The 27,438-nt window shown below is 39.0% G+C and overlaps 2 protein-coding genes across 19 annotated transcripts in view; one reads left to right on the top strand and one right to left on the bottom strand.

Annotated features, from left to right (window-relative positions):
• The window catches only part of Dnm1l (dynamin 1L), a 50,862-nt gene extending 37,776 nt beyond the window's left edge, over positions 1-13,086 (top strand). For 4 of the 16 annotated variants that reach the window (XM_085684876.2, XM_085684828.2, XM_085684830.2 and 1 more), the window contains 11 exons: positions 1,390-1,510; positions 1,699-1,854; positions 2,063-2,152; positions 4,505-4,597; positions 6,165-6,221; positions 6,787-6,864; positions 7,155-7,187; positions 8,733-8,909; positions 9,073-9,182; positions 11,015-11,174; positions 11,375-13,086. In XM_085684876.2, coding sequence (XP_085541002.2) covers positions 1,390-1,510; positions 1,699-1,854; positions 2,063-2,152; positions 4,505-4,597; positions 6,165-6,221; positions 6,787-6,864; positions 7,155-7,187; positions 8,733-8,909; positions 9,073-9,182; positions 11,015-11,174; positions 11,375-11,431 — 1,132 coding nt within the window. In that variant the 3' untranslated portion in view covers positions 11,432-13,086. The remainder of the gene's footprint in view (positions 1-1,389; positions 1,511-1,698; positions 1,855-2,062; positions 2,153-4,504; positions 4,598-6,164; positions 6,222-6,786; positions 6,865-7,154; positions 7,188-8,732; positions 8,910-9,072; positions 9,183-11,014; positions 11,175-11,374) is intronic. The other 12 variants (XM_085684885.2, XM_085684829.2, XM_085684846.2 and 9 more) reach the window with 3 other exon arrangements.
• Yars2 (tyrosyl-tRNA synthetase 2) lies at positions 142-20,094 on the bottom strand. Of its 3 annotated transcripts, none has more exons than XM_085684889.2 (6): positions 19,277-20,094; positions 18,461-18,628; positions 16,505-16,660; positions 15,788-15,958; positions 14,166-14,211; positions 142-540 (listed from the first exon to the last, which is right to left on the bottom strand). In XM_085684889.2, exons 1-6 carry the CDS (start codon positions 20,059-20,061, stop codon positions 358-360), a joined length of 1,509 nt encoding a protein of 502 aa, XP_085541015.2. In that variant the 5' UTR covers positions 20,062-20,094; the 3' UTR covers positions 142-357. The 3 variants fall into 3 exon arrangements, with proteins under 3 accessions (XP_085541015.2, XP_085541022.2, XP_048308395.3); XM_085684896.2 differs by lacking the exon at positions 142-540 and adding an exon at positions 5,999-7,567; XM_048452438.3 differs by lacking the exon at positions 142-540 and having other exon boundaries at positions 13,903-14,211.
• Between the last annotated feature and the right edge of the window lie 7,344 nt (positions 20,095-27,438).

Here is a 27,438-nt window from a genome sequence, read left to right as displayed (position 1 = left end):
GTGGCCAAAGAGAAAGACCTCTACAAAGAGAATATACAGACACCGAACAGGGAAATCACAGAAGATACTAAATGATGGAAAGAGCTTACATGCTCCTGGATTGACAAAGTTAGCATTTTGAAAATGGATGTGAGACCAAAATTAACTTACAGATTTAATGAAATAGCTATCAAAGTTCCAATGTCATATTTCATGGGTTTAGAATATACAATACAAGCATTTTTATGAACCCACAAAATCCAACATGTCAACCTCAGAGCTATGGTGATAAAGATAGTCTGGTACTGGGATAAAAAAACAGACAAGTACACTGATAGAGTAGAATGGAGGACCCAGAAATAAAACAAAGATCTGTGCCTATTTAATTTTTGACAATGGTAAAAACATTATTTTGATAACAGAGAACCTGTTCAGCAAGTTGTGCTGGTAGAACTGAATGTCCACATGCAGAATTAATGTGGATTCTTTTACCTTATACAAAAGTGAATTCAAAGTGGACCAAAGGCTACTGGAACTTCTAGAGGAAAACATGGGAGTTCCCTGGAAGACATTGGAGTAGAAAAGAATTTTGTGAATAGTTATCAGCATAGGGGACAACATGAAAATAAAGGTCCACAGCAAAGAAATCATTAGCAGAGCAGATAGCCTGAAGATGTGGGGGTGGGAGGTCTTTACTAACTACACTTCAGACTAGAGACTGATACCTAAACTTTACAGCCAGTTGCAGAAATTAAATACCAAGGAAATAAAAATCCTAATCAGCAAGCGGGCAGACAAATGGGATTTAGTTTTAACAAAACCACACAGATGGGTGATACTTATTTTAAAAAGTGTTCAGTATTTTGAGGTACTACCTCATCCCAGTCATACTGACCTTCATCAACAAATGTGACAAAATGTTAGAGAGAGCAATCCTCAATCACTGCTGGTGGGGGTGTATATTGAATACATCCATTGTGAAAATGAGTAGATAGTTTTCAAAAAATTAAAAATAGTACTGCCATATGACCCAGCTATTTCACTCTAGGGCATATACCCAGAGAACTCTGTGACCTACCATAACGGTAATTACACCTCATGCTTACTGTTGCGCTATTCACTATAGCAAAGAGTTGGAATCAAACTACTTACCCATCAACAGATGAATGTATAATGAACACTTGGAGCACATATAAATGGAATACTGTTCAACTTTAAAGAAAAAAAATTGAAAGGAAACAGATGGACTTGAGTGGAAGCCTCATTCACTGTTGGTGGGGTATAAATTGATACAGCCATTGCATTAGTAGGCTTTCTTAGATGACACAACCTTAAAGCTTAAAGAAAGATATAACTTGTAGCTTCTTTTCTTTATAGCAGCGCGTAATCATATAATTCCTTGCCTTTCAGATGCGGTGGTGCTAGGATTTGTTATATTTTCCATGAGACTTTTGGGCGAACCTTAGAATCTGTTGACCCGCTAGGTGGCCTTAACACTATTGACATTTTGACTGCCATCAGAAATGCTACCGTGAGTATGCTGAGCCAGAAGCAGAGGGAAAGCCTTATTTGTATGCATAGTTTAAGTTGATGTACAGTTTATTTTGCCGTCATTTAAAACATTTTTCAGAAAAAGGAACAAAAAAGGGATTCTTTTTATCCTTTGGCGACGTGAATTGCACATAGCTATAATAATAGAACTGAATTTTGTCTTTTCAGGGTCCCCGTCCTGCTTTATTTGTGCCTGAGGTTTCATTTGAGTTACTGGTCAAGCGGCAAATCAAGCGTCTAGAAGAGCCCAGTCTCCGGTGTGTTGAACTGGTCCATGAGGAAATGCAGAGGATCATTCAGCATTGTAGTAATTACAGTACACAGGTACCTGTGAGATGGAACAGGGCCATCAGATCAGTCCTGTGTTCAGAGTGGGAGGAAATGGGCTAAAAGCAAACTCCTTAGTTCCCTTAGTTATCAGTGATTTTAAATGGTGTTCGTAAATGTAGCTTCCAAATCTAATTCAGTACTTCAGTGATTATTTAGTTTTCAATTAAACAGACTAACATTTTTATTTCTCTGTTACATACAGGAGTTGTTACGGTTCCCTAAACTTCACGATGCCATAGTTGAAGTAGTGACTTGTCTTCTTCGTAAAAGGTTGCCTGTTACAAATGAAATGGTGAGCTACTGTCTTGTTTGAATCACTATCAGCAAAAGTTTAATTTGGTTGTTTTCTTCTGTATAACATTCTGATCACTTCAGGCATGTTTCCCAGTGTGCTATGTGAATCATAAGTATTTGTCTTATTTCCAAAGAAAGTTTTTAGTAATTTTAGTACACAGTGTTTTTAATTTTGATTTTGATGTCTTAATCATGACTAACCTGAAATTCCAAGTTTCATGAGGACAGAATATTGTTTTTTGTTTTTGTTTTTTTATTAAAATATGAAAGTTTCCATTTTCGCCCCTCCTCCCAACACCCTCCCATTCCCCCCACTCCCTCTCCTCTTCCCTCTCCATCCCTAAGAGCAGTCAGGGTTTCCTGCCCTGTGGGTAGTTCAAGTTCCTCCCTGCTCCCTCCAGGTCCAGGAAGGTGAGCATCCAAACAGACTGGATCCCCAAAAATCCAGTATATGCAGAGGAAACAAGTCCCAGAGTCATTGTCAATGGCTTTTCAGAAAGACTCCGGGCCAGCCACATTCAGAGAATCCGGCCACATTCAGAGAATCTGGTTGGATCACGTGCTTGTTCAGTCCCAGTCTAACTGGCCTTGGTGAACTCTCATTAGATCAATCCCCTTGTATCAGTGGGTGATTGCTCCCCTTGCGGTCCTGATTTCCTTTTTCATGTTCTTCCTCCTTCTGCTCCTCCTTGGGACCTTGGGGGGCTCAAGGACAGAATATTGTTAAACGTCTTGAGTAGCTGCTTCTGTTCTGTGCTGCTATTGATTGTTGTGGGAAATTAGTCTGTGTTTTCCTCAGCAAGCTCACTTTATTCTGAATTTGAAGCACATGGGGCAACCCATATTCTGCTTGTTCTGTGACCTGATGGTAGGAGTTAGTTGTTACTATCATGAGATGTACCTGTCCACCTCCCCCCCCTCAAAAAAAAATACTAAAAATGACAGAAATCTGAGCTTAAGCATTTGAAATTACTCTTATGCCACTAAAATTGGATTTAAGTCTTGGCTCAGATTACTGAGCTTCACTTGAAGTTTATTAATAATGTCCTTGGAACTGTTGGTGAGTGGCTGCTGAGTGGTCGCTTGCTTAGCAGGGATTGCTGTCCATCAGATGCCTAAGCCTGATCACACTCTACCCACCGGCATCCTACAACTACTGGAACTTCACGTCACCAGCTCTGCACCGTTGAGTGCTGTTCAGGAACTTGAGACAGTCATAAGAGCCTTGGTTCCTTTTTTATTACCTGCAAATGAAATCTGATTTTTGCGTTTTGGTTTTTTTCCTCAGCATATTTTTGTCTGTATCTTGTGATTTAACTAGGAGCACTATAACCTTGGCCAGAAAACAACTACTTGGTTACAACAAGTAGCTCACCGTATGCATTTGCTCATTTGGTATTTGATAAGTAATATTTTGATAATTTTTCTTTTGTTCAGAATTGGCAGTGGGTAATCAGTTTTGGAGAAAAACTGTGACCAGAAACATAATTTAAAGACTAGACGATAAAAACACTGTAAAGGTGGCCATGGTCCTGTAAACAGTCCCTTACCTTCACCAATGTTTAAAGCAGCCCTACTGAAACTCAGTGGGTCATTAAAGACAAATGAAAGAAAAGGGACTGTTAGTTGGGAAGAAGAAAGGAATGAACAGGAGGGGAGGGAACAAGAGTAACAGTGAGTATGACTAAAATGCATTATAAACGTTAAAAACATCATAAGTAAAACCAATTATGGATAACTAGTAATAGTAATTTTTTAAGGATAAAAAATGACTTAAGCTTATTTTCCATAAGCCTTAGGAATTCTGTGGAAGAATGAAACATTAATTTTCACTTTTCCTTTTGATTACTGTCACATTAGAATTTTAGCCCTTTCGATTTTAACTATGTGCTTCATGGTTCAGGCTAAGTTATTACTAACTACCTCAGGCATAAATATATTCATTGTTGGAATAAAGTTAGCATGTTTAACTTCTCTGTAATTATGAACTGTTTTTTGTTAAAATTGAACATAAGCTTTGACACTCTGTACTGAAGTTTGAATAACAAAGTTATTTATTAAAAGCTTGGAACTTAAAATTACATTAGGTAAATAGCTTTTCCCAGTAATAAGAAATTACTTTGAAGCTCTGTTACTGTCATTTTTTTCCTTAGTGGAAGTACAATTTTAAATCTGAAGGTTAATTTATTATCATTGGGCATAGAGTGTTATTTCAAGTATTGTCATCAAGTATTTGAAAATGTTTTGTATACTTTTTCAATATTGTCTGTATAATAAGGTTTTTATATTTAGACTTACTTAGGCTAAACTGGCATATTTTTGTATATTAGTCTTATTTTGTTTTTTGTAGGTACATAACTTAGTGGCAATTGAGCTAGCTTATATCAACACAAAACATCCTGACTTTGCTGATGCCTGCGGGCTAATGAATAATAATATAGAGGTGAGTATAGTGATCATTTTCAGAGGTTGGGAATAGCTGCAGGTAATTTCATACAAGAGATGTGGCATATTACTGCTGGTTATATGCCCAGGAAATATGCTTAAGTCATTACATTGCTTTCTTAATTTTAGTTCTCAAAATCACCCGGGACAGTTATTTTTACTTTCTACTTAGAAAACAAAAAGGATTTATTGATTAGTGTTGAAAAATGGTCTTGTACCTTTTCAGTAACTATTATAATTTTTTTGTATTGAAGTATATAAAACCAAGTGAATGTTTATAATTGAGGAGTTTTGGTTCTGCAAACTATGAAGGAAACATTCTAAGATTAACATACTTCATAATTTGGAAAAGTAGTAGATTCTTCAAAGTAAAGTCGTCCCCCCCCCTTTTTTAAACAGTCAGAAAGTAAATTAGTAAGTTATGTTAAATGTAGGAACATATGGGCTGTACTAGCAAGATAGATAGACAGATAGCTCAGTGATTGATAGCACCAGCTGTTCTTCCAGAGGACCCGAGTTCAATTTCCAGCACTCACACGGCAGCTCAACTCCATTTCCAGAGGATCTGACGTCTTCTGGCCTCCATAGACACCAGCATGCATGCAGTACACAGATACATGCAGGAAAAACACCCATACACATAAAATAAAAATATTTTTAAAAGTAGGCACATTATAGAACTTACAGAATGACTAGATTTTATATAAAGGATATATAAAAGGGACTTATATGAAGGACTTAAAAGCTGTGGTCCAGCTAATCCAACAATGGCTGCCTATAAAAAGAAAGTTCCAAGAATCCAGTAGTTGTTCAGTCCATGAGGTTGGATGTCTTAGCGGGTCTTCAGTATATGGTGAAATCACAAAGAAGTAGGCTCATTTTTGCTACAAGTAACTTTATACCTAAGAAATCATTTTGAAACTTTGTTAACTTACAGATCTTGAGGGTATTTATGAGATGTTTTCATTTAAGGAGCAATTTTGACATGATTTTTAACTTATATCAGTTTTCCAAATGCCTATGAGACTTAGTGTCCTCATCTCTATTTGTCTATATCTACTTGTCTTGGTGCTTGGATACTGCAGGTGCTCAGTACATGACCAGGGGAATCTAACATTGCTAAATTAGATAGGTGACAGCCATTCTGTCAGTTATCAGTGCTTTTTCTAGGAGTCAGTGTTTTTTAAAAGGATAACCCTTTTTTAAAAACAGATGTTTAAGTTGTGAGGTTCTTGTTTGGTTTTTAGAGTCTGAATGACTTTTAGATTTCACATTTTCTATGATTTATATACTTCAAATTCTTCTACCAGGGAGTCTCTGGTCAAAGGAGCTGCTGTTTCTGGTGCTGTATTGTATCCTCAGCAGATGTGTTTGAGCAGAAAACAAGCACAGGAAAGTGTTAGGTTTCATGATTTGTTTTGTTTTTTAATATTATTATGGTATAAGTTCCAAGAGTAATGATAAATCTGTAAGTTATTCCACACTTTTCAACTAAGATGAACATGTTGTAGTAGGCCTATATCTCAGTATTCTGATAATCACAAAAACTTGGTTACATTTTATAGGAACAAAGAAGAAACAGGCTGGCAAGAGAACTCCCTTCAGCTGTATCACGAGACAAGGTAAATAAAGTTGTTTTTATAGTATAGTCCCCACACCCAGCATTCAGCCTCAAACGGGTATATTTCTATGTGAAAATGTGATTTTCTTTCTCTGATTCTAATACTTTCAGGGTGTTAGAATAAGAGTTTAAAAGTTTTTAAAAGCTTTAAATAATTTAAAAAGGTGGCTTTCAAGTGTCAAGGTTTCTTTTATTAAGATTCAGATTTGTTCCAAAGTGGTTTTATCATAAGGGCCATATGTAGTAGGTGTTAATTCTTGGCAGTTGTTGCTCCTCTATCCTGGGTTCCTTGTCAGAAAAGCTCTCAGTAAGTGCTCGCCACCCACACCTCCTCAAAAAGGAGCAGCAGCTTTAGATTTGGGTGTTCTTACTCGTTCATCTACAGAAAACTTAACACAGGACAGTGCTGTAGGAAATAAAGCAGAGTACAGACTTCTAGCTCCATGGATACTTTTGTTTTTATACTAGACTTTTGTTATAGAGGGAAAATTTTGTCTATAAAGTGTTTCCAAATGCATTTTTGGCATCCTTGATTTTTTTTTTTCCCCCTGCATTTTTGCCTTTAGTCTTCTAAAGTTCCAAGTGCTTTGGCACCTGCCTCCCAGGAGCCCTCCCCTGCTGCTTCTGCTGAGGCTGATGGCAAGGTCTGTTCTCATTCCTAATCTAAGCCTGCATGCCGAGTTTGGAGACAGTACGCTGAATATAATGATATTAATATGGGGTATTGTGTTAGACTAATTTAGCCTAATCCAGATTTTTAAATTGTATGGCAAAGTATATATCCAAGTATTGTTGACATGCTTTCCTTTGCTTGCTATATAGAAGATACAAAAAAGTGATTCTAAAAGGAAATTATCTTCTACGTTTAAATTTTCAAGCTATTGCTATTTAAATCTTGCTGTTAAATTGCATGTTTTAACATATCTTTTAACAGTTAATTCAGGACAGCAGAAGAGAAACTAAAAATGTGAGTCTCTTGCTTTAGAATGAAAATGTTAGTGCCTTTGGTTCTCACTAAAACATTCTTCAAATTCATCAAAAAACCTGTTTGTGTAGTAATAACCATTTCTTGTTGTCTGTGTTATAGTCTTAATGTTCTTTTAATCTGTGTAAAGTGGGATTAGCCTAGCTTTAACACTGTTTTAACTGTTAACAATAGTCTTTCTACCTCTGTTACCTTGAAGATTAGCTTCCAATGTCTTCTTTTGGTAGAGATTAAGATTTCAGAGATGGAAATGGTACTCTGGGACATTTCCTCTGTAAAGGTCTGAGCTCCAGCCTCTCCAGTGCTTTCCTGTGTTTCCCATCAGTGTCTATATTAACTCTGAATACATAATTTCACGTGTGCTGTCAAAAATTAAGCAAATTCAGAACATATGAAAATTGTAAGAGTGTAAGACTTGTCGATTTCTTGATAATAGTTTTCACAGAAAATCATGAGTAGATTCCTTTTCTACTTTTCTTCCATTACTTTCCAGGTTTAAGTTTCTCACCCTCTGAACCTTACAGTTGTCTCCATCTCTCCGCCATGGTCTTCAGAGAACCATGCAAATCACCGCACAGAGTTTCATTTCATTCATGGTTCACTTTCCTTAGGATTTAATTTATCATAATTCACGTATGTTTAACACTAAAAATGTAATTACTCAGTAACACCTACATATAGACATCACTTACTTTTATATTTTTGATACTGTGACAGATTTTTAAATTTGAATGACTGCCCAAACTGCTGTTTTTCTTACAAGAACCATAACAGTTTCCCACTACATGTATATGACTCAATTCTGTTAACTTTAGAAGATCTTAAAGATCTAAAAACATCTCTTGAACATTGATGTATTTTGTTTTTTCCACTGTAGCAAGTAGTCATTTTTTCTTTTAGAAGTCAAGAGTCAGAACCCAGAAAATAAAGTTACAGAAACAGTTGTGAAATGGAGCTGTGAATTCTCACTGGATCCTTTCTCAGGAGTAGACTATGAGGGCTTATGCTGTGTTATGCTACATTTCACATTTTAGGTAGCCTGTTACTGTGATAGTTGGGTCTAAGGATGTAGTCTTCCTTTTATTGAAGACTTTTTTCTTTGACTATCAGAGATATAAATTAGCTTTAGAAATATGTAGAGACATGAGCTCATAGCTGTGTAAACTCATAGTTGAATGGTTAGTGCTGAAAGATTACTTTGAGATGGAACCACGTGGCAGTCTTGTTTTCTTGTCTTTTAATCTAGTGTTTGAGGAGTGGAGAATGGTGCAACATTTTGAAAAGTCAGTAAATGATAAATCAAAGTAAAAATTAAATGGAGCCCGAACTGGCTATTGGCTTGCAGACAACTTCATACAGAACCTCTCAAGTTTCTAGTGACAAATGCCACCATCATCTCTGACTTTATTATCTATTTGAATAAATTCCAGATAGGTGCTACCTGTATGTTCTTGATTACCATAGAAGAAAATGAGCTTCATTTGTTGTTAAATATACAGAGTATAGGTTTGGAACATGTGCTTTCAGGTTGCGTCTGCAGGTGGTGGGATTGGAGATGGTGGTCAAGAACCAGCAACAGGCAACTGGAGAGGAATGCTGAAAACTTCAAAAGCTGAAGAATTACTTGCTGAAGAAAAATCAAAACCAATTCCAATTATGCCAGCAAGTCCACAAAAAGGCCATGCTGTCAATTTGCTGGATGTGGTAAGTCATAACAATCTGACTTAATCTACAGACGTACCAAGTTAGTAGCAGACTCTCTGTAAACAGAAGAAACTAAAGTCTCAAAAAATTTTTTAACTTTTAAATATTAAGTGTTGCCATTTCAGAATGACACAGAAGTAATATTTTCCCTTAATCCTTTTAGCCTGTTCCAGTTGCACGAAAGCTGTCTGCCCGTGAGCAGCGGGACTGCGAGGTTATTGAAAGACTCATCAAGTCATATTTTCTAATTGTCAGAAAGAATATTCAAGACAGGTCAGTATTAATATATAAATATTGCTGGGTGAGTTCATGATCTGTTTCATAAAATCATACATTAAAAATTTTAGACTAGCTTTGATTCCAAAACTTAACTGTGGTAGCAAGACTGTCTTATGGAAGTGTGGTAGCATTCCATGTCAATAGACATGGAATTATTAGGATATTATGTATCAGCTAGAAAAAAGTTTTAAAATAAGAGGATCTAGGAATAGTAATGTATGTCTGTAACCATAGATATAGAAAGATTCAGCCTTAAGAAGAATGATCACAAATAGAAGGCCAGCCTGAAATGCCCCCCACCAGTCTGAAAACAAATTAGAGAAGGGTTCCATGCTATATACAGTATAGAATTAGTTTAGTACAGTATTAATGAGGCCCTGGATTCAGTCCCCCATGGTGCTGTGAAAAAAACTGAAAACCACAGTTGATGTGGTTAGATTTTATTCAGTATAAAAGTATACCCTTTGCCAGTAATAACATCCTATCTGCCTCACTTCTAATACATAACATTTATGACCTAGCCTATTAGATATTTCATGCTAGTGGAAACACAATAATATGTGCCCTTTTGTCTGGCTTCTTTCATTTGTGGGTGCCCCTCCCCTTTTAAAAAAATTTAAGAAAACCTTGTGTTGTGGTCATTTTCACTCTCCCTCCCCCAACTCTTCCCGGATTTCACCCAAATATGTGTTTGTTTTTCCTTCCTCAGTCAAGGCCTATTTGTGCTGCCTAATGTTTTTGGATGTCTGGCCTTCTGCTGGAGTTTGATTGACTTAACAGGGGCTATACTCTCTCTCCCAGCAGCTGAGAATTGCCAGTAGCTCCTTTACTGGGGATGGAATTTTTGGACCTTACACGCTAATCATGCTGAATTTTGGTCTGGTTTAGGCTTGCAGTGTTTTGTGTGTGCTGCCACAACAGCTGAGTTCATATTTGCAGATGGCCCCGCTATGTCCAGCAAAGTTTCCTTGTCATCCCCTACCTCTTCCACAATGATCCTTGACCCTTGAAGGAGATAAAGGTGCTTCATTTAATGCTGGACATTGTGTGATGTCTTATTCACTTGCAGGTCTCTATGTAAATCACCATCTACAACGAAGTTTCTCCAATGAGGGTTAAGAGGTGTCTCAATCTATAGGTATAATGATAGGCATTATGAACTGCTTTGATACTATATCCATTTAGTATAATAGTGGTAGGTTATCTTCTAAGGTCTTTGACCTGTCTAGCCATAGGTTCTTGGTCCAGTAATGGTGCTGGGTATGGGATTTATCATGTAAAGCAGCGGGCCTTAAATCTAGACTACTTGTCACTGTTTTAAAGCTTATTCATACTACAGTATGGATCAGCACTTCCTTTTTACAGTTGACTATATCAACTCACCACATTATAGATATTTGATTTTCAGTTTTGGCTGTTAAGAATGGTGGTCATTGTGTTTATATATAAGTTATTTTCAAAGATTGTAGTTTTGATTAATGTTACTTGGAGTGAATGTATTAAATATTCAGTGTTCTTATTTTTTTTACAAAGCCACACTCTTTAGAGCAGTGGTTGTCAACCTTCTAATGCTGAGCCTTTAATACAGTTCCTCGTGTTGTGGTGACTCCCTACCGTAAAATTATTTTCATTGCTACTTGATAGTTAATTTTGCTACTGCTGTGAATCAAAATGTAAATAACTGATATGCAATGGCTCTGAAAGAGTCATTTGGCTCCTCGCCACCCCCACAGAGGGATTGTGACTCATATGTTGAAAACCACTGGTCTAAATTTTTTTAAAATAGAATTATTACCAAAACTTCATAATTTTACTTTGTTTTGCAGTGTCCCAAAGGCAGTAATGCATTTTCTGGTTAATCATGTAAAAGATACTCTTCAGAGTGAATTAGTAGGTCAGCTGTATAAGTCTTCCTTATTAGATGACCTTCTGACTGAATCTGAGGACATGGCACAGCGTAGGAAAGAAGCGGCTGATATGCTAAAGGTAACTACTAAGTTGTTTCCAGTTTTCTCAAAAATTTTTAAATTGCATTCTGATCTGGCCCTCCACCCCACCCAGTAGTACTTGATTATATTCAAATTTCAGAGAAGATACTGCCTTTCTTTTAAGTATTGAAAATGGAGACATTTCTTTACAAAATTTAGATTAACATTTTAACTGGAGTTTTTATTCTTTTAATGCAGGCATTACAAGGAGCCAGTCAAATTATTGCTGAAATCCGAGAGACTCATCTCTGGTGATCAGAACTGTTAACACCCAGACTGTGTTGACTTAAACCTGGTAGCTACTACCTACCTGAGTAGAAGTTTATTTATGAACTCTTGTGTATTACAGCGTATGAATTTGCTCGTGTGAAGATTGGCTATAAGCTGAAAAGTATACTCTGTATTACAAAACAAATCACACAATTCACATTTTTAAAGTTTCCTATGATACATGTATATCAAGTCTGTCTCAGTCAAGCTTACAAGAACAATGGATGTTCTAGCTGTACAAAGCAGTTTGCGTGTGGAGATGATGACCCTTGTAACTTTTCTGTAGTCTTAAAGCTACAGCCATAGTCTCAGAAAGCTCCAGGACATTTCATGACTATAATGCATGCACTATTTATATAGACTGATCTGGCTTTAAAAGATGGAGCCTGACAAGTTCCTCACATAATCAGTGTACCCACCTATCCTTCATTTTTATAGTCTTAAAAAACAAAACTCTGTAATCTTTGCTGTTTAGATCCAAAAGACTCATAAAGATGTAGAAACAGACTGTTATTGGTTTATCCACTTCAAAGTCTACACTGTGTAGTGTTAAAAATTAAAATATACTTTGATTCATGGTTAAGTCTGAAGACTACTTCCTACATTAAAAACTATTGGGAATGTACTTGGTAATAATAGCCAGTCCTTTTAATTTCTAAAAGATCCAGTGGTGACCTAAATTCCCCATAGTTTACAAATAGAGTAACAGCAATTCAAATACACCTTTAAAGTGGGACAACTGCATTGGGCTCCAAGACTCACAGTGAGGTCGGACCTAAAATTCCACTCTGTACAAATTGGTAATAGCCACGTTAGTTCCACACCAAGAGAAAACATTAGAATGATGGTATGAAAACACTAGTGGAACTTTGTTTCTTAAAGAAAACTACTTCGACATAACACATACACCTAAAAGCTTATAGACTATTAGAATGTATTCAGAGGTTGAGGGTCATGTTTACAACATATTGTGTGAAAATTGTCTGGACAATTCATGGTGTAAATTAAGCATTAAAAAATTTTCAGACCTAAGTAAAAATCTTTGGTGTATCTAGTTCTGTCTCCAACCAAATAATACATTTGTTTATTATTTGTTTAGTGTTAAAAACACTAAAATTTCTTTTCAGGTTATGACCAGGCATTTTACGAAACATTAGCAAGGAAAACAAGAACATATTATCTATCAGTTTATGATACCCACTCAATCTCAAACGCAAAAGAGTCCATTTCAATCTGATGATACAGTACTCAAGTCTATTAACAGTACCAACTTGAAAGGAAGTGCACACTGCCTACTTATGTTAGCACTTGGACAACTATTAGGTATCCATGATTTATTTCTTAAGAGGGATGACTACTACTTGTAGCCTTCTGAATTTGTATAGGGAGAAAATGCACCTTTATTCAACATTTCAAGTAGATTTTAAATGGAAGATACTAGCTTTAAAAACATACTACAGTAGTGTACTTGTTAGCACTACACACTTTGTACAAAGAAAGCAGAAGCTTCTTTTGTGTGCTTTTACACTGAGTTGTGTTCAGAAACAAGATAATCTGTCGTATTTATAAGATCACTGTGTTCTTTCTCTGTAAATAAAGCTGCTGCTATGAAATGACATTAAAGTTTGCCAGAAAATGAATTTTCCCAGACATGCCTCAGAAAACAGTTTATCTACTTCATAACCTAACAATTCACTTATATTGCACCAAAAGTTTTACGGCGTTTTTCTTATTACATTGTCACCACCAAGGCCCTGTTAATCTCCATGTCTACAGATTGAAAACAGAAACTTGTTCCAAGTAATCCAGGGGTGAATGTTCAGAATGTGAGCAGTACACTTTGCTGTGAGACACCCAGAAGCTGCTCGACACTTCATGTTTCACTGCTCCCATGCACAATCAGGTGGCACTCTCTTGGTTTTTACAGAATCAGTTCTGGAGAATTAACTTGCGTAGTATATACAAACATGAACTACCCTGGCCTCAAGACTTCTTCTGACTTTGTTGTTCTTGTGACTGCATACTTAGCGAGATACTTTTATTCTTTGATGTCTTAAAATTTTTGCCTTAGGAACCCCATTGGCAGAAACTATGAGTAAAAATACTGAAACACAAGCAAGGATGTGGAAAACTGAACTACAAATGAAATCTGTTACTGCTTTGTGTTTTGTTGGAGAAGAAACTTTCTTATTACAGTTTCTATTAAAAACTATTGCTACGTCTTTTTAAAAATTATGTTTACTTCTTAGCATAAGCCACAAATTGATTTCTCACTTCTAAACAGACCTTAGAAGCTTGTCTAGTTAATAGAACTATGTAGCACTACTGAACCCAGTAAGTGCTCTTTGCCTTACATAATGAATAATTGCATATTGTACTTTTCCATTTTGTACTTTTTCACATTGTACATTTCCATTGTACTTCCTCATCAGTCCAAGAAGCAAGATGGCTAGATCTTTCATAAGAATAACACATTTAAATAACACTTTATTTATTTAATAATGCACAAAAGTATTTACAATGTAAGACCTTGTGTTTGTTCCATTCTTGGTTTTGAAAACCCACTATGATTTGAAAAATGATGGATAATTTTGTACAAAATCTTTCATAACTGAAGCCATTTTATAATGTAGAAATTCCTTTTTCCTATTTTAAGTAAGGAAAGTCCATTCTTGAGAATATGTTGTCCGATCACTAAAACACTCTCAGGATTTGTTACCTGTCTGTGATTTATGCTGACTCCGCCTTCTGTTATCATCCGATACCTGAAAATAGAAAGGTTTAATAACTAGAAGCATCCAATCACCTGACATGACCTTTCTGTCAGTTGGCTGACGTAAACTCACACTGCAGCTCAGATGGGTCTTAAGCCTGTGTTCTTCCTGCCTTAACCTCCCAAGCATCTGAGATTGATTACAAGCCTGCACTACCGGATCAGATGGACTTTTTTTTTTTTTTTTTTGGTTTTTTGAGACAGGGTTTCTCTGTGGCTGTGGAGCCTGTCCTGGAACTAGCTCTTGTAGACCAGGCTGGCCTCAAACTCAGAGATCCGCCTGCCTCTGCGGCCCAAGTGCTGGATTAAGGAATGTGCCACTACCGTCTGGTCTCATAATGGTTTGGTATGTAATAGAGAGTCAATTTCAGAATTTCTCTCTATTCTTTTGGAGGGGAAAAACTGCCACACAAGAAACTTCTGAAAACAAAAAAGAACTATTTGCCTTTAAAGTATGCTACCCATAAGACAAAAGTAACAAATACTCCTACTTGATTCTTTAAGAAGGTTGATAAGAAACAAGAAAATATTAAGACTATGAATAGTGATGGGGAAGCTTTGTTAACCAATTATCTTCAAGAGGTGGGACGAAATTAGGGTATGGCTTTCTGGGACCCAGAGAAAATGGGGCATATGGCCCAGGTACCCTCTCTCTGGTTCCCTAGCAGCATGGCTGAGCTTGGACTTCTTGCTGTTTTGTGAATTTTTTCCCTTACAATAAATAAAATAATTGTTTATCTTTAACTAGCCTGGATATTTCCCGATTCGAGCTAACTTCTGCAGAATAGTACTGTTTAAAATAAAAAGGAAATTCTTTCTTAATCAGCTGATTTCAAAAGTGGAGAAATCAGTAGCTAGTTTAATAAATGTATGATAGCAGAAGTAGGTTTTATTTTAGTTCACATCCAGTTCATTCAATAAATTTCTTACTACGTGCTAAACATAAAAAGAGAAGCAGTTCCGGATAAGGTCTCTCTTGGTTCCGGCTCTTGGTTCCGGTGCTCGGTCTCGGCTGCTGTTCCCGGCTCCTGCTCCAGCGACTAGGCTCCCTTCCTGACGGTTTATGGTGTATGTAAGTTTTACCCCCCGCCAAATAAATAACCCCTTAAAACATAACTGGTGTGGGATTGATTCGTTAATAGCTGTTCAGTTATAAATGGATATTCCACATGCCAGATCACTTTTTGTAGAGCAAGTACCCTAATAATATGGTAGGGCTGAGGAATTGCAATAAGCAGAAAAATGTAATTCCCAAAGGGAATAGTCTATAGCTTATAAGCTTTATGAAGTTCTGTTTCTATGTTCGTTTCTTTTCAATGATTAAATTTTTTAAGAGGGAAGTCCTGAGAATCGTCTCACTTATGTGACCAAACCTGAGCTGACTGATCCCAGAGAAATACTGAATGAAGGAGCACTGTCCTCTACAGCGCGATCAAGGCATTTTCACTATATGGCCCTAACTTCTGCAGGAAATGAGTTACCTGAAAGCACTATCGGGAAAACACTCTGGAAACATGCTGTCAAGTGCAACGTTTCATTGTGAACTAAGGATCAAAGTTAAATCTTACCCTCGGGGACCATCTGGAATGGCATTTGCTTTGCGACATGTATCGATGACACTTGTTCCAGGGTCAAGAACTAATTCAGAAAATGAAGCTTCTTTAAACAATTCTTTTAATTCTTGGTCAGACATGACCTCCAGTGCCTCTATGCTGCTATGGTAAAGGGCTTGTGTACACCTGGAAAATATTAAACCACATCAGGGCTGCTTACACCCCACCTTCAAACAATTATGGAATGCCCACTGTGTTCCACAGTGTAGGTTTTCATTCAGCAACATCTATTTTGTGCAATTCACTAACTTAAAGATCTGTCCAAGAAAGACAATTTTAAAATACTAAAGTTAAATACAGTCCAGGTTAGTCGTGAGAAACTCCTAAAAGATGATCTCCAATTTTTCTTGTCTAGCCACTAAATTTCAATAAGCATTAACTTCTCCTCTCAGCATTCCCAAGTTGCTGAAGTTCTTTGTTGAGGGGCAGGGCCTCGTGAGATTTCCCCCTTCCATGTTAGCATTACACTTAGTATTACACTTGTTTAGGCAGCCTATTGTACTGTGGGTAAAGCTTCTCTGTCATTTCTAGGGGACACAATCTTACAGCCATGCCAGTTTCCAGTCCTCTGCCTCTGATATACTCTTTCCTCCCTTTCTTCCAAGATGTTCTCCGTGCCTTCTGTGTAGAACTGTGTTGTGGAGTGGGAGCATTAACTATTCTAAAGCCAACCTTTTAGCAGAGTCCAGACCTTCTTGTCCATGAACAAGCTTTGTTACTTCTGCAGCCAGTCGTTTCTGAGCACCCCGCTTTTCTGGTTCTTTGACATGCAACTGCATAATGTGATCGATCTCTGGAAGGGGAAGGAAAGTGAAGAGCTTCAGGTACCTGCAAGACAAGGAATGATGCATTAGATGTGCCCTGTCCACTAGCTCCCTCAGGAGAAGAAAAACTGTACTTCATGTACTTAAACTATACACTTAGATATGTACTACCCTAGTGGACAATATTTTCCAGTATTTGTTTTCCACGTTCTTTAAGTAACAAAATGGTATAAAAATAAAGACTCCAGCCCCATCGCCTTCCCTTTTTAATGCCAAGAGATAATTTGTATGCCTCCTGGAGCAAACTTTGATGTTTTTGTTTTATGTGTATCCTTAAAAAGCACGTGTAACTTAAAATTTGACATGAATAGTATTCTGTAGGTTAACTTTTGCAAAATGCTATGTAGAAAAAAGCTTAATGAAGCATTCTAAAGCAATGATGTGATCCTCTTAAGAAATACAAGATTATGAATAAAATCGTGCAAAATACATTTTTTTGTCTAACTACTCTGACACACCAGCATGTTCAGGAGATTTATGAGATCACAAGCATAGCTTTCCAAGCTACTAATACTCCACTGTGGGCACTGCGTGTTTACTTTTAACATAATAATCATGCCATGAATACCTCATACTTTTCTTGGTACACACATGCATGAGTTTCTGTTAGGCATGTGCCCAGTAGAGATTGCGTCAGATCATAGCTTATGTACAACTATTATTTCAAAGACCTCTAAGTTCATTCCCCCATCATTCTGGAATAGTTGGTACTGTCATTGGTGCAACAGGAGACAAAGACCAGCGTCTGACTGAGAAGTTCTTCTCCCTTTGACATTTGCACTCGGGGAAAGAATCCTTGATCATACCACAGAAGACTTGAGGAGACCAACCAGAGCGAAACAAGATGAGTGGGTTTATTAAGATTAAGGTACAGTACACAACTGAGACTCATGACTAGGTATCTTCACAACAGCTACCAGAGGATTTTGTGACTAAATTACACGGCTCAAAAGACTGATTTACCACATTTAAAAATTAAGCAAAACTTAAGTAAAAATAAAGGAGCTGGCTTTTTAAAGTATCTTTGCAAATGAAACTGTATGTTGTACATTGTTTAGATTTAGTGAGGAGAGGAGGGTCTCAGGATGCTGCCCAAGACAGCCTGGAACTTAAAGAGACGCCCAGCCTAAGCCTCTCCCACGACTGGAATCACAGGTACCTTTCGCCAGCAGAGGAAAACCTAAAGGTGTTTGATGGTACACTACAGAAAAGAAACTGGAGAGTCGTAGCTGTGAGATGAGACAAAGGGAAAGGTTGCTAATATAAAAAGAGTGAATAACTAAGAATGTGCAAGTGATAAATACAATCCTATGTACTTGCTAGATAGAGATAAAAAAGACTTGGGATTGAAATTTTCTAGCCAGTCACTGTAGTTTCTATTTTAAGCAGCAAACAGTACCCAGAAGGACTGGGGTGTGGTGTCATGCTCATCTAGCATGTAAAAGGAAGAGCATGGGGAAACCTCACCGCTGCCAGGCACACCAGTGCAGTCTGTAATCCCAGCTGGACACCGCTGAAGACAGAAGTCAGAGGCTGTCCTGGGCAACTCACAACATCTGAATTTTTTTTCAGGCCTGGGGTGTATACAGCTCAATGGTAAGCACCTGCCTAAAAGTTGTTCAACCCTGGGTTCAACTCTAGTAGTGTAAAAATAAACAAATCATGACAGTCAAACGGCAATATCCTGTGAAGACACCGTAAGTAGAATCAACATAAAAAAAATCTACAAAGACTGAAGGTTCAATAGCTAAGACTAAATCACAGCTACATATTAATTTTTCTCAGCTGTCAATTAAAAGCTCACCTTTCTACAGAATCATCCTGTTGTCTGACAAAGAACTGATAAAGCTCAAATGGTGATGTCTTCTCTCGGTCTAGCCAGACGGCGTTGCCAGCCGACTTCCCCAGCTTTGCTCCAGTTGTACTTGTAATCAGTGGGACAGTGATTCCGAATACATCTTCTCCGGTCAACCTACACATACAGTCACGGTATTCTGTAAGCACAATCAGGTCCACCAAGCAAAATTCAGATTTGAGTCTGGTTACTTACTATGTTGTTGTTTTTTTGTTTTTAAATACCCCTCTCAATCTGGACTCTAGTCCTTAGGAACTATAGCATTAATCACTTTATAGTTACTTAGATCTGTCATGCTGAACTGCGATTGCGCGAAACCTACAAGAAGTGATTTTGAAAGATCAGGTGGAAAAAAGACAAAATTGGGTGAAGGGGCACTAGGAAGGTATATTTAGGAGGTGCTTTGTAAGAAGTTTTTGTTTCTTATGATTTTGCCGTGTAGCACACGAGCCAGCCCTACCTTCCAAGTTCCTCTAAAAAATGTTGTGAAAATCCTTACGGGGCGAAGGGCTAAAAGAACAAAAGTTCAACTATTTTCAGGTATAAATCAGAAAAGCAATTTCTCAAGTTAGAAACTGAGGGTGACTCAGACACAATCCCAATCTTTAAGTGGCCGGCTTTCGGCAGTTCTGCAACACCCCCATAACTCAGACCTTCTAACTCGCAAGGGCAGCATCTTTCTCTGAGCATCTTCCTCACGGGTAAGGGGCTACAAGCCGGCGAGCACTCGCCCCTGGATTCCCGGGGGCTCGAACCCACGCTTACTTGTGGACGAACTCGTAGCCCGATACGATGTTGCCCAGCTGATCCGCCCCGCCGAGCTGCACGCGGCAGCCGTAGTGCCGGAAGAGGTGGTAGAAGTCGTAGGCTTGCAGCACCTGGTAAAAGAACTCGGCCAGGCTCATGCCCTCGGGGCTCTTGAGGCGACTCTGCACGCTCAGGCGGCTCAGCAGCGTGCCCATGCGGAAGTGGCCGCCCATGGTGGCCAGAAAGTCCACGAGGTGCTGCTCCTGGAACCAGGCGGCGTTGTCGAGCACCGTGAAGGAGCCCCAGGGCCGGCCGTCGCCGAAGAGGCGCGCGTGGTTGGCAGCCAGGTCCTCGAGCCCCCGCCGCAGGGCGCGCGCGTTGGCCTGCACGCGCTCGGCGCTCAGCGCCTCCCGCCCCTTGCTCCGGCCGCTGGGGTCCCCCAGGCGGGCCGTGGAGCCCCCCACAAGCGCGATAGCGTTGTGGCCGGCTCGCTGGAAGTGGAAGAGCCCCAGCAGGGTCAGCAGGTGGCCCACGTGCAGCGAGTCGCCCGTGGGGTCGAAGCCGCAGTACACCGTCTGGGGCGACGCGCCCGCCCTGCGGCGGTCGAAGAGTTCGGGGAGCTCTGTCTTCGTGCCGCTCTCGGGGAAGAACTCCTTGAACAGGCCGCGGGCCCTCGGGGCCGCCAGCATTCCCCGCGCGCCCGGCCGCACCACACGCGCCCCGCGCAGCCAAACCCCGGCCTGGGGCGTACGGTACAGGCTCCTCAGCGTGGGCGCCGCCATGTTGCACCACGCGCAGGGCATGCTGGGCCTCGGCCGCCCAGCGACCTCGCGCGTCTCAGGATCTCTCTGCGCATGCTCCGCCGGGGCGGGCGCCTGTGTAAACTCTAGGGCTGTGGGCAATACTAGACTGTAAACTCTAGTGCTGTGGACAATTCTGCAGTGTGGACCACGTGAGTCCCGTCTTGTGCCCCCAGTGTTCTCCGAGTGGACGTCACGGTAGTACTTCCTATCTCACAGCTGCTTACTATTAGTTAAATGACCATGCTGAAAGCCTGTGACGATCAAGTTCCGGAAGTCTGAAGAATGAGAGTTGGTTCTGGTTTGAAGCGCTGTAAAGACGAAATTTCGTTGTACCAATTTCCCAAGTTAATAAGAACCTTGGCATGCGCGCGCGCCCACACACACCGTCCTTAGTGAGTGTCCCGGCACACACACACACACACACACACACACACACACACACACACACACACACACACACACACACACACACTGTTTTTAGTGAGTGTCCTGGAGGTGGCAGTCTCCTCCAGCTATAGCGAGAGGCAAATCCGAGGTCATTCAAATTCCTAATCTATCAGGTGCTTTCAGAACGCCCGCTCCCCAGGATGAGAATTCTCACTATACGGCAGGTGAGCCAGCCCCCAGGTCCCATCGTAAAATCTGACTCGTTTTCTTTAAACATTTTAACTAACATACAAGAATTGTACAAAATAATGAAATTTATGCCGACATTTTCAGACATGAATGTACTTTGACCGTATTTTCAACACCGAGCCTGCCGGTTAGAGATTCGAGTGCAGGAGGATTACTGAGATGTACCGTTTGTGGACACCACCTGCAATAGCGTGGGGGTATGGAGGGAGAGGGAGAACACTGAGCTGTGCTGGCTGGCTTTATGTCTACTTGAATGCCCTGATCAAACTGGGTCAGGAACAAACCAGTGGTGTATTTTCTTGATTGGTGGGAGGGACCAGCTCACTGTGGGTGGTGCCACCCTTTGGGCTGGTGGTCCTCAGTGCTATAAGAAAGCAGGCTGAACAAGCTGTGTGGAATCAGCTAGTAAGCAAGCAGCACCCCTCCATGACTTCTGCTGGGGTTTCCTCCCACAGTCATCTGAATTGAAGCAAGAAGGTAGGCTGATTTATAAAATCAAATATTAGTCATGGCTGTAACCTCGGAGTCTGAAAGCTTAACCTTGACTGCTCCCGACTGCCTTCTGGACAAAGCTTCGACTCTTCCATCACATCAGATTATGAAAAGAAGATCATTATGTGGATATTTCTGCCAAGACTGTTGCTGTCGCTGTCATGTCTCTCTATGTTTGTTGTCCCTCTATGGTATACAATGTGTAAGAGACGAAATGGCGGGGAATGGGGACGATCTGTTATGTAGGACAGTCTGGCTTCAAATTTATATCAGTCCTCCTGCCGCAGCTGCTCAAATGCTAGGATTATAGGTGTAAGTCACAATGATCAGAGTCAGATCTATTCCTAAAAGACTAAAAAAAAAAAACTTTAATACTAGATAGGTCTTAATTTTTTATCATCTGACAGTTTCTCCATTAAGTATAGGACCATCACGTAATGCTGACACAAGTGCATGTATTAATAAAGAGGAGCAGTATTGAAGTGAGTAATTAAGCCACAATATGAAGTCATACATATCTGGTGATATTTTACTTGAACTCTAACAAATATAGCTTGCCCGAAGATAAGAGGGCAAAGCTAGCCACTAATTAATCATAGAGGTCCGTCCATACAGACAGGAAGTGATATGGCTGGGCCGAGAAAGAAAGATCTAAGGCAGTACTAGACAGGCACTCGGCCCTTCTTTTTTGGCTGAGGAGTTTGCAAGGTAAAAGTTGGCTGTGGCTTGCTCCATCTCTCTGATATTTTAGCATTTACCCTGATCTGACTCCGGGTTTTTATTATTAAGACCAATTAAAACTTGTGCAACAGTCATACTTTCTAATATAAAAATGTTAACATCCCCTCTAAAGCCACAGAGGTGGAGAGCATTTCTCATATTAACTCAAAATTTATGAGTGAAAGATTTTTTCCCAGGCTGGGTACAGTAACTGCTGAGTACTGTGGAGAACTTCCTGCTATGCATCTTACAGTCTCTCCCTGACCAAAGTGTGGGACATAAAACTGTAGATTTAAACACCTATTGTTTACCCCCAGGATTTAAGAGCCAGTATTTCCCCTTTTGGAATATCTTGCCATTCCGATCATTGTTATTCATAGGCATTATAGTTGGTTGGACTACTGACTATTGACTTTCCCCCCTGGCAGCTTACAAAGCACCTTCAGGTACTATAAGAACTATCAGGAGGTCTTTTTTACACATTGGAGGTTGTCACACATATAAAGAAGCCAGGGATCTCTGAGGCTCCGAGATATTCTTGGAACACAAAGTACAAGTCTCTTCCTACTATAGGCAGTCATGTGGTATATACAGCGACAAAGTTAGATTGACTTAAGTTACCTCTGCCCTACATAACTGGTGTTCAACAAACAGTGTGGAAAGATGTTAAAAGAGTGAAGTATCGGGACCACTGTGGTATCAAATGACTTAAGAAAAAAGAATGCCAGAATTAGAAATCTAAATAAATTCTATAAAGATATAAAATGTAAATATTGTAAATTTTTTTTGAGACAAGTTTCTCTGTAGCTTTGGTGCCTGTCCTGGAACTAGCTCTTGTAGACCAGGCTGACCTCAAACTCACAGAGATCTGTCTGCCTCTGCCTCCTGAGTGCTGGGATTAAAAGCATAAACCACCACCGTCTGGCTCGTACATATTGTATTAGGCCAGAAATTGAGTTATAACTGCAGAAGCTTTGGCCTGAGGACTTTTCTTTGGCCAGTTGACACTCTGATCATTGAGAGTTAATGATATACTGTTCAGGACTTGGCAATCTGCCTGGCCTGGCTTGGAGATTTTCTTTCTGTCTAGTATCCTTATAGCTGCCGGCCTGAAAATGGGCTGTTACATGCCTCTAGATTCTTCAAAATTGAGTTATGGGGTTGATGAGTAAAAATGACTGTAAAGATAACTCTGTTCTGTCACAGTTTATCAGTGATGGCTAAAAGACAATGCAAGAGGAAGGTGGACGTACGTCCGGGAACAGAGATGATGTGATCTATGGTTTAGAACAATATGAATCTATCCCTGCTTACTGAATGCTGTATAAATAGAAACACTCTGACTGCCAGTCAGTCAGGCTGCAAGAGTCTCTATTAACGAATCAATCCCACACCAGTTATGTTTTAAGGGGTTATTTATTTGGCGGGGGGTAAAACTTACATACACCATAAACCGTCAGGAAGGGAGCCTAGTCGCTGGAGCAGGAGCCGGGAGCAGCAGCTGAGACCGAGCACCGGAACCAAGAGCCGGAACCAAGAGGGCCTTATCCGGAACTGCTTCTCTTTTTAAGAGAGAAATATACTACGCCCCAGTGGGCTGGTATTTCAGCAGCTATTGGCTGACGGAGCGGAAGTCGCTCACCGCTGCACTGTGGGCTCCTGCTTCAGTGATTATTGGTTGAGGCAGCGGAAGTTACTCCCACAACACCTCCCCCTTTTGTTTAAGTAAGAGAGTTCTAAGCCTACTATGAAATTATATACAGTAAGTACAAACCTACACAATTATATACAATAAATACAAATATCCTATTCTAACTAGCTTAAGTCTTGTATAAGAAATAACTTGGCCACGTCATAAAAGGAAAGTAACTACGTTTATATAATCTTCAATCCCATCAAAGATCTGAGAAGGGAAATAATGTTACCTAAGTAATTAGGAAGTGCAATCAAACTTCCAGAACATGTAACAAATCACAGAGACAACTGGCTACCTGGGCAATCACCCAAAATCACGTTTGCAGCGTTGAAGCAACCAACTTTGGCTAAGGCCTAACGTAACTGACATACCATTTTCAAAGGCAAGGAACTTTTCAAAACTATCTTATCCTGTCTTGGCAGGATATGACAGTCCTGTTTTATCCATTTACGGATACTCTGCAACTCTGTCAGTAGTTGAGGTATGGGCATTTCTTTACCCAAAGGCCAGTTCTACCAAGAAGAAAGGCTCCAGGTGGAGTGTCTTTGGTGCTCAACATTCTCTCGGGAATAGATCAGTGTTGCCAGGAAGGATTGTGTCTCCCTACCACAGAACTCTGAGTTAGATTAAAGGCCATTTTCTACAGCTCTTTGAAGAGGTTGAAGATTATCTATCTATACTGAATATAATCTCTATGTATCTAAAGAACCTGATTAGTCTAATTATAAATGACAAACTTAGATAACTATTGATCTATATTATTCTCAATATCTATCTAACTTAAAGACTGAAATAGTAAACAACTGTGTAATAAATGGGGACAATATGACCTCCAAATATAAACAATGTGCAAGTATACATTGCAATATGGTAAATATATATATCAATACATAAACAATATATAAGTATCTTAATCAGAGGTAGAAGTGTACAATGCAATATGGTAAAATATACATATATCAATACAATATATATATGTCAATACATAAAAATGTTTTAAACAGAGGTAGAAGCATGTATGCATAAAATAGTCAACATAATTTAACTTTGTATCAATATATAAGAATCAATACCAATATATTTGTCAAAAACAATAACTCACAAGTACAAAGCTATTATCCCATAATCCAATTATCCCTCTTTTTTTTTTTTTGATTCCTGCGCTTATAAAATTCCTCCCCCAACCCTCAACCCTATACTAATTATAACCAACCCCTAAATGATGTCCCTAAACCCAAGGACAAACTTTACTGGGAGAGGGGACGTCGTTCTCTAGAATTACTTCCAGCTGTCATGGGGGCGACGTTCTTTCTGGGGGATCCTGTGAAAGTAAAATGATGGTTAAATTTCAAGATCAATGTCTTTTAAAATTGCAAATAGTCTCTGAGTATTTTGTGGAGGTCTGGCCAGAATGTTGTACAAGATGTGCATCATTTCAGCTAACCACGTTGGCATCGTCTTGTGCAGCTGGTACTCAAAACAGGTCTTGTAGTAGCGCTATCAGTATCATGATGTCATATCAACCAGGTGGAGTTGTTGTTATGGGGCCCCATCTTCTTCCTGGAAACTTCAAATGTCACTGCAGGAAAAATTTATTGTTCATTGTGGAAAAATTAAACATTAATCATATATATTAATCATATATTAATATCATATATTATATGATTATAATAATATATAATCGTATATTAATCATATAGACATATACAGACATACATATATTCAATGAAAGACATGATAGATATATTCACTGAAAGGTATGATAGATATGAAGAAAAGTAAAAATGTTTTCTAAACTCATATTTCTTTCTGTCCCATATCATGGCTCTTGACATGAGACAGAAACTCCAGAAATTCTGGGTTTTTCTTTTAACAACAGGCTTGGAATTAGAGAGGGACTGAGCCAGAGTCCAACTCTAAAACCAGCTCTATAAATTTAGAAATATGATTTAGTATATTTTACTTACAGAACCTATTCAGTCTTCTTGATAGTCCTTATTGTGCCATTATTTTCCATCTGTCAGTATTCAGATATCCAGGGTCCCTTGAACTTTTCAAAAATCAGTGTTTTCCTGTGGAGATAAGAACAGAACCCTGCCCCCATTCTATATGTTTTTCTTACCAACTATGAATATCATCATTGTGGATGAGCTGTCATTTCTCCTTTCCAAGAGGTTTCTCCTCTTCAAATCGAACCTTTATTAATTTTGATGGTATCCACAATTTTTCTTCTCCTGTGGAAACAAGAGCAAAACCCCTTCCCCAACGCAGCACATCTCCTGGCCTCCATTGAGAGGTCAGCACGTCTTTGAAATAAACAGGTTGGTTTAGTTCAGAAGTTTTTTCCATTATCCAATGCCTCTCTGCTGCTGTTGTTCCTTTCTCATTAGCATTAAGAAAATTCAAGGTTAATAAAGCATTATGCAATCTATTTCTGGGGGTATCTTTCGTCCCTTTCTGTTTGTTTAGCATATCCTTTATAGTACGATTTGATCTTTCTATAACGGCTTGACCTGTAGGATTGTATGGTATACCTGTAACATGCTTAATATTATAATAAGCAAAAAATCGTTTCATTTTCCTAGATACATAAGCTGGACCATTATCTGTTTTTATTTGTGCAGGTATACCCATAATGGCCATAACTTCTAATAAATGTGTGATTACTGAGTCAGCTTTTTCTGAGCTTAAAGCGGTTGCCCACTGAAAGCCTGAATAAGTGTCAATGGTGTGATGTACATATTTTAACTTGCCAAATTCTGGAAAGTGAAACACATCCATCTGCCAAATTTCATTCCTTTTAATACCCTTTGGATTAGTCCCTGCAGGCAATGGTGTTTGGTTATAAAAAGAGCAAGTAGGGCATTTCTTTACAATCTCCTTAGCTTGTTGCCATGTAATAGAAAACTCTTTTTTCAAGCCTTTGCTATTGACATGATGTTTTTTATGAAATTCAGATGCCTCCAGCACACTACCAATCAATAATTGATCAATATCTGCATTACCTTGTGCTAGAGGACCTGGCAGACCTGTATGGGATCGGATATGCGTTATATACATAGGGCAGAGCCTGTTTCTGATCATGTCTTGTACCTGGATAAACAATGAGGTCAGTTCTGTATCATCAGGTATAAATTCAGCAGTTTCAATATGCAAAATAACTCTTTCTGCATATTGTGAGTCAGTAATTATATTAAGAGGTTCTTTAAAATCCCTAAGCACCATAAGGATGGCATATAATTCTGCTTTCTGGACAGAATCATAAGGACTTTGTTCCACTTTACTCAATTCTTCTGATTTGTAACCTGCTTTCCCTGATTTATTAGCATCGGTATAAAATGTATGGGCTCCGGTTATTGGAGCATCACGGACAATTCGAGGGAGGATCCAAGAAGTTCTCTTTATAAAGTTAAGTCTCTTGCTTTTTGGGTAATTGTTATTGATTTCTCCTAAAAAATTAGCACAAGCTCTTTGCCATGGTTCATTGTCTTCCCACAACTTTTTTATCTCATCAGCAGTGAAAGGCACTATAATTTCTGATGGGTCTATACCTGCTAATTGACGAAGTCTCAATTTTCCTTTTATAATCAATTCAGAGACTTTTTCCACATAAGTTTTTAATTTTTTACTTGGTTTGTGTGGTAAAAAAATCCATTCTAAAATAGTATCTTCCCTCTGCATTAAAATTCCTGTAGGAGAAATTCTGGAAGGCAATATAACTAGAACGCAACTAAAATTTGGATCCACTCTATCTACATGTGCCTCCTGTAATTTTTCCTCAACCATCATCAGTTCCTTTTCTGCTTCAGCTGTTAACTCTCTGGGACTATTCA

This window comes from Myodes glareolus, chromosome 2 (genome assembly GCF_982192425.1).
Source record: "Myodes glareolus chromosome 2, mMyoGla1.1, whole genome shotgun sequence".
Taxonomy (NCBI): domain Eukaryota; kingdom Metazoa; phylum Chordata; class Mammalia; order Rodentia; family Cricetidae; genus Myodes; species Myodes glareolus.
Note: the sequence above shows the minus strand (reverse complement) of the source record. Positions and strands in the feature narration are given on the sequence as shown.

What these genes read in the sequence shown, in the direction of transcription:
- Yars2 (XM_085684889.2), bottom strand. Translation starts at nt 20,061, where the DNA reads ATGCCCTGCGCGTGGTGCAACATGGCGGCGCCCACGCTGAGGAGCCTG. An exon ending in CAGGATGATTCTGTAGAAAG is followed by an intron (nt 16,661 to 18,460) that starts GTGAGCTTTTAA and finishes CTTGTCTTGCAG; the next exon opens with GTACCTGAAGCTCTTCACTT. An exon ending in TCAGCATAAATCACAGACAG is followed by an intron (nt 541 to 14,165) that starts GTAACAAATCCT and finishes AATGTCTTCCAG; the next exon opens with GGAACTCCCATGTTTTCCTC.